Source organism: Tupaia chinensis, unplaced genomic scaffold (genome assembly GCF_000334495.1).
Source record: "Tupaia chinensis unplaced genomic scaffold, TupChi_1.0 Scaffold000075_1, whole genome shotgun sequence".
Lineage (NCBI taxonomy): Eukaryota > Metazoa > Chordata > Mammalia > Scandentia > Tupaiidae > Tupaia > Tupaia belangeri.
Window position 1 is genome coordinate 1,258,190 of NW_006159535.1, and position 12,447 is coordinate 1,270,636.

General features: G+C 41.5%; 1 protein-coding gene across 1 annotated transcript in view; it reads left to right on the forward strand.

Annotated features, from left to right (window-relative positions):
* SYNE2 (spectrin repeat containing nuclear envelope protein 2) overlaps positions 1-12,447 on the forward strand; it is a 339,863-nt gene that overhangs the window by 103,005 nt on the left and 224,411 nt on the right. The window contains exons 30-31 of the mRNA XM_006142397.3: positions 2,842-3,021; positions 5,253-5,403. Coding sequence (XP_006142459.1) covers positions 2,842-3,021; positions 5,253-5,403 — 331 coding nt within the window. The remainder of the gene's footprint in view (positions 1-2,841; positions 3,022-5,252; positions 5,404-12,447) is intronic.

Here is a 12,447-nt window from a genome sequence, read left to right on the forward strand (position 1 = left end):
GCAGGAATAGGGTAGGCACTGAGTGGCAGGGCATGGGACTGAATTTAAGAGACAAGCGAAGGGTAGTGTTGATTCTGGAGACAGCAGAATTGAGGTACACTCAAGTTGGCAACCTTCTGTATCAGTACTGCTGTTTTTATTCCAGCATTCACTGTATGGCTTCCAGGTCCTGAAAGCTCAAATGTTAGCAAGAGTCCTTTTTGTGGAACTCCCCTCTCCTTTCGGAGTCTTTCCCACCTTTATCTCCTCCACTCACCCCTCCTTGTTCAGGCTCAGTAATGGTCCATTGAGGATCTTTAGCTGGCCTAAAGTTCCTCGGTATGCTAAGTGTGCCTTCCCACTGAAAGTTCCCCATGCCCCCAGTGTACCTAGAGTGCCCCAGTTCGTAATTAGCTGTTGAACTAATTGCTAATTTAGTTATTACATAGAACGTTTTAATTATAGATTTATAAATAGTAGGTAATAAATATTCACATATAAATGAAAAAAACATATGTTTATGAAGAGTAAATTGATTTCATTATTAATAGAACCAATAGGTTTTGCATGCCTGGTGCTATTTTAGGTAGTGGGGATATAGAAGTTAACAAAATAGACAGAAATTGTTGTCCCTTGTAGAGCTTGTTACCTAGTGGGAGTCATATGGTGCTTAGCATTTCCGGTGGTGACAGAAGCTAAGAAGAAATACTAAATAAGAAATGAGGAGGAGGTTGTAATTTAAGAGGATCGTCAGTGAAGGCTTTCCTGAGAAAGTGCTGAGTCCAGTGAGATGCAAGGGTAAGCTCCGTGACTATCTGGAGTAAGAGCCTTCTAGGCAAGCCACGTGACTACCTGGAGGGAGCAGTAACTTCAAAGGCCAGGTGTGTTTGAGGAGAGGCAGGGAGGTGAGAAAGTGCAGCAGTGAAGGGAAGAGGTCTGAAAGGGGGTCACAGAAGTAATGGTGTGATGGAGATAGATAACGGGCGTGTGCTCTTGTAGGGCCTCGTCACCAATGCCATGACTGACTTTGCCTTTGAGTGACATGGGAAGCCTTTGGAGAGCTCTGGGCAGAGGGAAATGGTTTGGTTTTCATCATAACTGGTTGTCTCTCATTGGCATGTTGAGATAGACTAGGTGTCCAGGGAAAACTCAGGAAATTTAGTTCAACTTATTGTGTTAATCCTGATGAGGGGTGACGATGGCAGGGACCTGTAGTGAGGTGGTGAAAAGTGTTAAGATTCTGTAAATATAGATTCTGTATATATTTTGAAGACAGAGTCCACAGAGTTACATGCACATTGGATATGGGTTGTAAAAGGAAGATTGGAGTTAAGAATGATGCCAAGGCTTGACTTGAGCAGCTAGAAGTATAGAGTTATTATTATCTGAGATGAAAAAGACATTTTTCAAGCATTGACTGAAAGATCAGGTGTGCTTGGGACCAGCAGATGACGCAATGGCTATGTCCCTGGACTCTCATGTAGTTGTCCATAGTTCGAGTCCTGGACGTGGTGACTTAAACTCACACTGAGCGTGTGTGCGTGCGTGCCCAAGATACTGAGAGGACAATGGAGGAGAAGGGATTGGGGCATGGCCATTGCCCCGGGGGATGATTTCTCGTTTCTGTCTCTCTTTCTGGCTAGTGCATGCACCCTACAGCAAAAACCTCTCCCCCTCCACAAAAAAAAAAAAAAACCTCCCAAAAAACAAAAAAAAAAAAAAAAAAAAAAAAAAAAAAAAAATCAGGTGTGCTCAGTTTTAGAAATGATAGGGTCACATTATTTATTTGAACTTCAAGTAGCAATAATACAAGACTCTTAAAAATGGACAGCATCAGGAGTCAGGAGAGAGATATGGGAATTTTCAGCATTTTAGAATGCTATGTAAAGCCATGAGAATGGATGAAATTACTGAGGGAGTGAGTTTAGACAGATGAGAGGTCTAAGTTTTATTCTCTGGCCATGCCATGTTATGAGATCAGTAAGATGAGAAGAAACCAGCTGATGTCCCTCAGAAGGGTCAGCTGGTGTGGTAGGAGAATCAAGAGTACTAGGGGTCAAGTGAAGATGGCATTTCAACAAGGAAGAGGTAATCAACTATGTCAAAGGCTGCTGACCAGTTCAGTAAAGTGAAGACAGAGAATGGAACATGGATTTCACAATGGGGAGGTTAATGGAGATATAGAATGTTTTGGGACTGGGCTCAAGAGAGAACTGAAGCCAGCTCCATGGTGCAGTGGTAACATGCTGCTCAGAGAAAAGCTGGTTCCCACATGGTGGCCTTGGTTTGAATCCCTGGCCCAGTCAGCCTAAAACACTCCAGGCATGCTCATTTGTGTCCAAGATCCAAGATGGGCTGGAGAGCTGGAGGAAGAGGATTGCAGAGTAACCATGCCCCTGTGGAGAGAGTTCATCTCTCTCTCACTCTAATAGCCCATTGATTTGCTCTATCATGAATTAAAGTGACAGAAAATTGGAGAAGAGAAAGTAGAGGCAAGTGAACACTTTAGCAATTTTGGTTAATGTGAATGGAGTGAATTCCTCTAGGATTAGTTTAGTTAAAACCCTTAAATGACCCCATTTTAGTATGGAAGAGCTTTTCATACAGGGTGAGAAGAGTAAGATTTTCTTCTCCTTTTACTCTATCGTTGGCCACGCCACCTTTCCATCAGAGCTTTGCAGTGCTCAGTCGTCCATCTGTTTTCTTTTTGCCACATCATGCTCTCTTTCCCACTCATACCCTCGTTATGGCATCGATCTCATGGGGACAAACTGAAGTTCGTGTGTTTCCCCATTTTAATCATAGTTTGTTGAGTCAAATGGTTGACAGTTGGCACTCAAACTTTTCTTATTCTTAATCAAGGAAACAATTATTAACCAGACTGGATAAGGATCTAGATGACTATGAAGAAGAAAAGAGACACTTACAGGGAATGGCTGATTCTCTTCCACAACTCCAAGATGGCAGAGACCAAACTGTGAATCAACAGTGTCAACAAACCATACACCTGTGGGAGCAAACCAAAGCTTCAGTCAATGAGTGGTAAGGAAAAGAACTATCCCTTCAGAATCTGAAAATCTGTCTGAGGCACCATAAACTTTTGAAACTTTATAGTGAAGACATATCCCTGTAGGCCTACAAAAAAGGGGTAAACATAAGTGTTTCACAATGGAGCTCACCGGCTCATGTCTGGGACGAGACCTGGAATTGTAGATCATATGTAAAATGTACCAGAGGGCTTCTCTGTCGAGGATAACAAATACCCAGTTGTCCCTCTGTATCTAGGGATGCCAAACCTGTGGATAAGGAGGGCTGACTACAAGGGACTTGAGCATTCATACATTTTTGGTATCCATGGGGGATTCTGGAACCAGTCTTCTGTGGATACCAAGGGATGACTGTATGAAGGGTTCTTGAAATAGTTTGTGGAAAATGCACATTAGGAAAAAACTATGCGTAGGTTTTAAAATTTGTTTTTGCACCAAAGTAAACTCATGCTTTAATTCCCTTTTTCCACAAACTTTTTCAAGTCCCCGCATATGTTTATACTTATTATCATCTCACTTGTCTTGGTTACAGTGTTGCTGCCATAACAAATTACCACCAGTTTAATAACTTAAAAAGAACTTAGATTTATTATTTTATACTTCTGGCGGTCTGAAGTCCTAAACTTAAGCTATGTTATTTATTTCTGTAGGCTCTTATACCCATTTGTTCACCTTTGTCATCTTCCCTTCTCTCTTTCCTTCTCTTTCTTTCTCTCTCTCTTTCGCTCTTCCTTTCCTCTCCATTCCTTCTTTCCTTCCTTGGCTATGCTCCCCAGGCTGGCCTTGCACTTGAATCCTCTTACCTCAACCTCCTGAATAGCTGGGATTACAGGCACACGCAACCAAGGCTGGCCTTTAAGGTAGGCCAGGAATCAAACATGGGCCCCCCGCGTGGTCTCAGCCTGTCCAGCAGCGGCATCTAATGTGTGCTACTGCGCTACGCTGGCTGGCTCTGCCTGTAATCTGTCTAGTCTACCCTCCAATTTTATTGAAGACAGAATTGAAATCCAAAGAAGCTAAAGTAGGGGCCAGATGGTGGCCAGTCAGTAAAATGAAATGCTTTGTGAGACAGTCCTACATGGGAAGGTTGGTTCAAGTCTAGAGACCTCCCTGAGCACTGCAGGCATGTGCTTAGCCATGAACTGGGGCTGGCTGAAGGCTGGGGTGGATCACAGCATCAAGATACTGTTGGAGGGTCTCTCTGTCTTTCTTTCTTGCTCATGGAAAAAAAAAAATTTTTTTTAAAATCAAAAAGGCTAAACTAATGTGTTCAAAGTCACATGGCCAGTTAGTGCCCAGCCATTCTCGGAAGCAGGTGTGCTAACTGCCATATTATTTGTACTGCCTTAATTATTATTATTAATTTTTTAAATGTGCTATAGGACACATGCGCTTACTGGAGAAACAGAGAGAAAGACAGGAAAAGTAGAAAGCATCCTCCCAGGGGAAACGGCAATGCTGCAGTCCTTTCTCCTCCATCCCTCTCTTCGGATTTTAGGCAAGCATGTACATGTGCCCTGTGTGTTTTTCAAGCTGCTGGGTCTGGGACTCAAATCGTGTAATCAGTCATGTGGGATCCAGCTGCCTTAACCTCTGTGCTACTTTCTGGCTCTACTTTACTTTTAAAAAGGGCTTGATCTAGAAGGAGTAGAATAGATGTCCCCATAAGCAATCTGTGACTTGCTGGATAATATTAAAATAATCTCCATGAATAGTGGTAGGGAGGCACTGTTTTCAAGATGTCTTTTGGTTAGTGATGAAATGGAGATACTGATTCCTTAAGGCTATACATTTTGTGTTTCTTTCTGGAGTTTATCTCTGTGACTTTGGTTTTTAAGAATTACTTAATTTTTATTTATTATTACTTTTTAAAATTTGCTATGGACACATGCACTCACCAGAAAGAGACGGAGAGAAAGTGAGAAAGCAAGCCTCCAGGTGTAGAACTCGAACCATGATTGGCTATGTTGGAGTCCAGCATTTTAACCACCATGCCACCTGCTGGCTGCCATCTGGCAGTGACAATACTAATCCAGTGATTATTTCATCTGTTTGGCAGATAAATGCATGCACCGTCATTTTTAGGTTAAATTGGTAAAATGATTTTGGAAACCATGTCAAGAGGAAAAATCCTTTAATGACATTGTTGTGGGATACTTACAGAGAGAAATAATGGTTTTTATATTTTCTGATATTTAACTGTTTTGTATATTTTTCTCTTTATAGTCTTGAACAATGTGGAAGAGTCTTGGAGCTCTTGAAACAATATCATAATTTTAAAAATGTCTTGACAAATTTGATTCAAAAAGAAGAGAATGTCATCTCCCTTCAGGCTTCGTACATGGGGAAGGAGAACCTGAAGAAAAGAATAGCAGAGGTGAGTCCGCATTCCAGGAGAAAAAGCTCTGCACAGTGATCCACACGCTCACCAGTAAGAGAAGTGACAAACGAAGTCTTTTTAAAACTTTAAGAGAAATTACTAGTGACTCTATATTACCAGTATCTAAGAATGTCTTGAAGTTTTTATTAGAGCTTAGGAAAAAAAATCAATTCCTGTTACTGTTGAGTTGCATCTTTTTTTTTTTTTTTTTTTTTTTTTGGAGAGGTTTTTGCTATAGGGCGCGTTCTCTTGCCAGACAGGCAGAGAGAGACATAGAGACGGAAAGTGAGAAATCACTCACCCCAGGGGGTGATTTCATGCCGCAATCCCTTCTCCTCCATTCTCCTCTCGGGATCTTGGGCACGCACTTTAACTGTTTAATTTATTTCCATGAGAAAGAGAGAGACCCCTGTGATAGGCTCTGCACGCCGTGATCCAGTCTCAGTCGTCTTGGATTACAGGCACATGTGCTCAGGGAGTTTCTGGGATTTGAGACCAAGATCTTGGGTTTGGTTGTGTTACGGTTGCACCACCACTTGGCTCCCTGTTTGAGTTTTAATACTGGGGCTGTGATTCTGCCTGGAGCCTGGGGTCACCTCTGTTGCTCTCTCTGTAAGGTTGTAACAACCTTCTCGCCAACCTCCATGTAAAAGGAACCTGAGGCGTCTTTGCTGTGTTGAGAAAAACGAGGATGGTAGGCAAATCCCCACTGTTGTTATTAGCGGACAAAGGAAGATTTACGTTTTTACTTACACGCTGTCTGCAGAGAAGAGTCAGCTGATCTTTGTGTCATTTCATTTCTGTTCAGAGCCTCACCAACCACTTCATAGCCTAAGAAGAATAACGTTTTTGGACACTAGGTGTCATTATTTTCTATGATTTTATGTAGTTATCAACCAGAGCTGTAGAAGAATGGAAGAGTTAGAAAAGAAGACACTACATTACCTATTCTATATGACTATAACCAGAAAGCCGCTTTTCTTATTACCTTTTTTGAGTACTAAGCTACAGGGTTGTCAGAGCGTGTGTGAAATGGAGTCTACTTGATGCACCTGGATGTTAGAGAGCAATTTTATAAAGCCCTCCAGTTGCTGAGAGCAGTGTCAGGTCAAGCTTAAATAGATCAGTCTTATAGACAGTTTAATCTTTATCTGGAACTATTAGCCCTGAAACTGAAGTGATACCCAGAGTGTCACGGAGTGTCAGGAATAGCCCTTTCTGAGACCCTCTTTCTCAGACTTAAGAGCTGACCAGTCAGGAGCCCTGTGTGGACTCCAGGTGTATCCCCGTGTGCCCGTGTAGCTGGGTTTCTATCCGACTTAATTGAAGCCAGCAAGCCTGCAAGCAGATCGTTGGAGCTGCTCAGCTGCTGCCCATCTGGGTCCATCCAGTGGAGGCAGCTTCCGGGTTTGGCTAGACCTAGAAACTCGGAAGATCTTGTCCTCATTCCAGTACATTTTAAGGAGTACTGGTTACTCGGTTCCTGGAGAATGCAGGATGGTTAGCCTTCCAAGATTCCCTCGGGCTTGAGTCCCTGTATGCCTGCCTCCGTGGGCCCCTTGAGGTAATTTCTAGCCTTTTTCGAGATGTTGTAATAGAAAGGGGCTGTTCACATAGCCACCCTTCTGCTGCACCCAGACCCCATTCTCCTACCTTGTGCTTTTATTTCAGGATGGAGGTCTCTGCGTTATTCAGCAGGTCCTAGGCCCTGCCTTCTGTACGGAACAGATTCCTAATTCCTCTGGACTTGCAGCTTTTGTTAGCTTATGGGTATCCTCCCCAGTCCTGGAGCCAGTTGCCAGCATAAAGCCATCTCCTTCTTGTCTTGGTGAGGCAGCATCTTTAGGTCCCTAGCAGAGACACCTAGGGCAGTGCCTGGGACTTACCAGCCTCTCAATGATTGTTCACTATGGTGCTCCACCCTATGTGTGGTCTGTCTGCAGCTCTTCCCACTGTCCACAACTGTAGCAGTAAACTGCTTTCTGGGTGAGCTTATCCGACTAATAAAATTTCCCTGTCACTAACAGTCAGGTCACTCCTGGATGAGTGTCCCTGATGGGAATCTGGGCTAAGGTGTTGTCTCTTCTGCCATCATTAGCTCCTCCATAGCTTCATAACAGGACCCTACCTCTGTCCTCAGCTGTGCTTAGCAGCTCCAAGTCCAGTGCCTCTCCAGAAAGCCAATCTATTTTTTCCCAGCGTGTGGAACGAGGTCACCTAACCAGATGGAGGAGGGCCTGAGAGTCTAAACAGTTTCCCTTAAAAATTATTGGGCCAGCAGATAGTGTAGCGGTTACGTCGCTGTACTTCCACATGACCCACTGCAATTCGAGTCCCGGGCCTGGGGGGCTTGAAACTCACACTGGGCATGTTAGCATGAATCCCAAGGATCCCAGGAGGAGAATGGAGAAGGGATGGCGGTGTGACCATCCCCCAGGAGGGTGATTTCTTACTTTCTCTTTCACTGTCTCTGTCTCTCTTCCCAGGAGCTCATGTACCCTAAGGCAAAAACCTCTTAAAATATATGTGTGTGTGTGTTTATTTATATATATATATATATAAATACATATATTTATATATGTAAATTATTATATATATATTTATATATATGTTTATATATATATAAATAATCTAGTCTTGCCAATGTTCGATTCTGTGCCTGCCTTCATGGGCCCCTTAAGGTAATTTCTAGCCTTTTTCTAGAGTCTGTGCCATAAACGGCCTTACTTCGTTTCGGCTTCTCCCCTTTTCCCTCTCCTCCTTTCTTCTATTTTCTTTTGGGCTACAGTATCATCACTCGTGCTTTGTTAAGTCAATCATCACTCACCATTCAGCTCTGAATGTCTCCTCTCACACCTTGAGAGCATTCTCATCTTCTGTTCTATTTGCATTTGTGGGTTTGTACTATTTTCATTCTTTCCTGTCCTTTAGTAGCTTTTGGGGAGAGAGCCAAAGCAAACATGTATATTGAATCCACCATGGTAATCTTGAAGTCTAGTTTGTGTTTTATTATGTGTCAGTAGAAGAATGTAAAATAAAAGCTACAAACCCCTTCAACTAGATGTCGTCTGATGATAACTGCTATTTACCCATGCAGACACACGTGTACATACACACATGCTTGTTTTGAGCTCTTCTGAGTTATTCCTTTAACATTATAAGTATTTGTCTATATATTTGTACAGAAGTAAAAGCAAGGGATTTTAAGCCCTATTTCATAATATTCTGTTATGACTCATACTTATTAATCTGTATATTTCATAAAAGAGAGAAATGCTTTCATGGACATTTCTACCTTGTAATTGCCCAATTCTGGACAGCCAACTAAGTAAGGTCTTGTAAGGTCATAGGCATGATTACTCAGTATAAACATAGTAAGCAAAGTCAATGGTTAATATGCAGGGACTTCAAAAAGTTCATGGAGGGAACCAGCAGTTAGCGTAATGGCTATGTCGCTGGACTCCCACGTAGTCGACCGCGGTTCGTATCCCGGACCCGGTGGCTTAAAACTCACGCCGGGCGCGTGTGCGTGCATGCCCAAGATCCCGAGAGGAGAATGGAGGAGAAGGGATTGCGGCGTAACCATCCCCCCGGGGGGTGATTTCTCGCTTTCTGTCTCTATGTCTCTCTCTGTCTGTCTGGCGAGCGCACGCGCCCTACAGTGAAAATCTCTCCAAAAAAAAAAAGTTCATGGAAAATGAAATGACAGTATGAGTTTGTGTGAAAGTATTTTGAAATCTGTGTGTAGTTTTTTCGTAATATACAATTTCCATGAACTTTCTGAAGACCTCCCCCCATTTGTACCATGTTTTATTTAAATCTTAGATTCTGTAATTATAACGTACAGAATCTCATTTCTTAATATTAAGACATGAGGGGCCAGCAGATGGTGTAAGGGTTACATCCCTGGACTCTCATGTAGTCAGCCATATTTTTTGAGTTCTGTACCTGGCAGCTTAAAACTCAAGCCAGATGTGTGTGCATGTGTACCCAAAATCCTGAGAGGAGAATGTAGGTGAAGGGATTGTGGCGTGGCCATTCACCCTGGGGAGTGATTTCTCGCTCTCTCTGTCCAATGTGTGCACATGCTTTATAGCAAAAATCTCTCTTTAAAAAAATGAAAAAATAGTTGATAACAAAGTATGCCATTCATTTTAAGACATATAATATCAGAATTTTTTTCAGATTTTAAAAAATTCACTACATGCTAAGAAATGTAGTATCTCATAACGTTTATTGTCTCAAAGCATATTTGAAGTATCAGTAGGTATATGGCTTGAGTAAAAATTGGTTGATTTTGCTTTGTCTACACTTTTTATTCAACTGTAAAAGCTTGCTTGCAAAGTGCAGTGTTAAAATTAATAAAATAACTAATTACCTTTAAGAAATGTGTAATAGTCCAAGATTTTCTTACTTGGAGAATTTTGTACCTAATATGGTGTCTAGCATATGGGCACTTTATGTATTTGCTGAGATAAACAAGGGTTGAATGGTTTGTATGGATGATATAGATGTTTTAGTGCATGAATATTTATTTTTTTAAAAGATTTTTTAATGTAACTTTCTGAAAACAGTTCAGTGCTCATTGTTAACTTTCAGTTAATTTTGTGATACCTTAGGGGCTGTCTGCAGAAATCGTCAACCGCTATAGTATGTATTTTCATGATACTTGGTATCAATAGCGGAATATAATACTACTGAGAACTTCTGTCCTTCAAAACCATAGAAACCTGGATGCTTATCTAGGATATGGTGTCAAGTTCCTACTCTCTTTAATGAAAGAAGTGCAAAAGTAAGACTAGAAGGCTGGACTGTCAGGGGACTTTAAAAGTTTGGGAAATGTCAGAGTGGGCTGAGAATCCTTTATTATGTATGTTAATTGCTTATTTGTTTTTAGAAGGAACTGCCAAATTGTTTTCCAGAATTACTATCAATTTACATACATGCTTTTTTCTGTGTTAACTAAAATAATAGTATGTTGGTTTTCTTTTTTTTTTTGCATTAACCTGTTAATGTGGTGGATTACATTAATTGATTTTTGAGTGTAGAACCAGCTTTGCCTTCCTAAAATAACGCCTATGCGGTTATGGTATACAAGTCATTGGATGTTAATAAATTCTTTTGATAATATTTGCTAAGGATTTTTGTATGTACTTGAGGGACATTGGTTTGACATTTCTTTTTCTTTTCTTTTTTTTTTTTTTTAATTTTTGCTAGGGGGCATATTTACTTGTGTGAGAGAGAAAGTGAGAAAGCACCCATCGGGAGTATGGTCATGCTGCAATCCCTTCTCCACTCTCCTCTTGCGATTTTGGCCATGCACATGCATCTGGAGTGTTTTGTAAGCCACAACTCGAGCCACACACTTGGCCATGGGAGATGCAGCTGCCTCAACCACTACACCACTGTTGGATCCCTGTAGTTTCTTTTTTGGTACAGATTTCTTTGATTTTGATAGCAAACCAGATACTTTCTTTTTAAAATTAGTTAGCTAATTAAATAATTTTAGTTTTTGCTATAGGGCATATGTGCTTATCAGAGAGAGATGGAGAGAGAGAAAAAATGTGAGAAATCACCCCCTCACGAGGATGGCCATACCACAATCTTTTCTCCATTCCCTTCTCTAAATTTTGGGCATGCATGGCTCACATGCCTGGCATGTTCCTCAAGTCACCTGATCCAGGACTTGAACTGCACAGTTGGGATCTAGCTAACGTAGCTACCTCACCCCTGGCTGGCCTCAGGTACTTATATAAGATCTATTTTTGCTTTCTTTATTAAGACTTTTTTTTAAAAAAACTTAATTGCCAGAGAGGGCATATGCTTGGATTTATGTGTGTGTGAGAGAGAATGAATGGGAATGAGACTCCCTGAGGAGGTATGGTTATGCTGCAATCCGTCACCAGTTCTCTCAGGATTTGGAGCATCCATGCACACACACCTCATGTGTTTTTCAAATTCCAAGGCCAGGGCTCAATCTGCAATTGGCCATGTGGGATCCAGTTCCCTATGCACAGCATTTAACATGTACAATGGGCATGCCCAGCTTTCATACAACGAATTGGGAGTTTTCCCTTTTTTTCTGTTTTCCAGAAGTGACTGTGTGTGATTGATGTTAGTTCCTCTGTGGATGTTTGGTAGAATTCTTTAGTGAAGCCATTGGGATCTATAGATCTCTTTTGAGAAAGTTTCTATATGTTCAATTGCTTTAAGGTTAATAAGGCTATTCATGCTATATATTTCATAGTGGAATGAGTTGTGGTAGTTTGTTTTTCAAAGTATTAATATATTTCATCTACGTTCTCACATTCAGGTGTGTCGAGTTACTTGTAGCATATCCCCTATTATCCTTTTTTTTTGGAGAGGTTTTTGCTATAGGGCGTGTGCGCTCGCCAGACAGACAGAGATGGACATAGAGACAGAAAGCGAGAAATCACCCCCCGGGGGGATGGTCACGCCACAATCCCTTCTCCTCCATTCTCCTCTCGGGATCTTGGGCACGCACGCACACGCGCCTGGCATGAGTTTTAAGCCACTGGGTCCAGGATGCGAACCGCGGTCGACTACGTGGGAGTCCAGCGACATAGCCATTATGCTAACTGCTGGTTCCCCCTATTATCCTTTTGATGTCTGTTATGACTTACGTGAAATCCTTAGTGCTTATATTGCTTTCTTCTTTCTTCTTTTTTTTTTTTTTTCCTCTGTCAGTCTTTCTATAGATTTGGCAATTTTACAGATTTTTCAAAGAATTCTGTTCTATTGATTTATGTTCTAACGTTCTTCTGTTTCAAGAATTATTTAATTTTATTACTATTTTGTAATTTGCTACAGGGCATATTCGCTCACTAGAGGGAGACAGAGGGAGAGAGAGGTGTTGGGAGGAGTGAGAAAGCAAGCCACCAGGTCTGGGACTAGAACATTAGTTGGTCATGTGGGAGTCCAGTGCCTTAACCACCATGCCACCCAGTGGTCCCAATTCAATTGATTTTCATTTCCATTTTTATTAATTTCTTCCTTTTGTTTGTTTCAGTTTTATTTTGT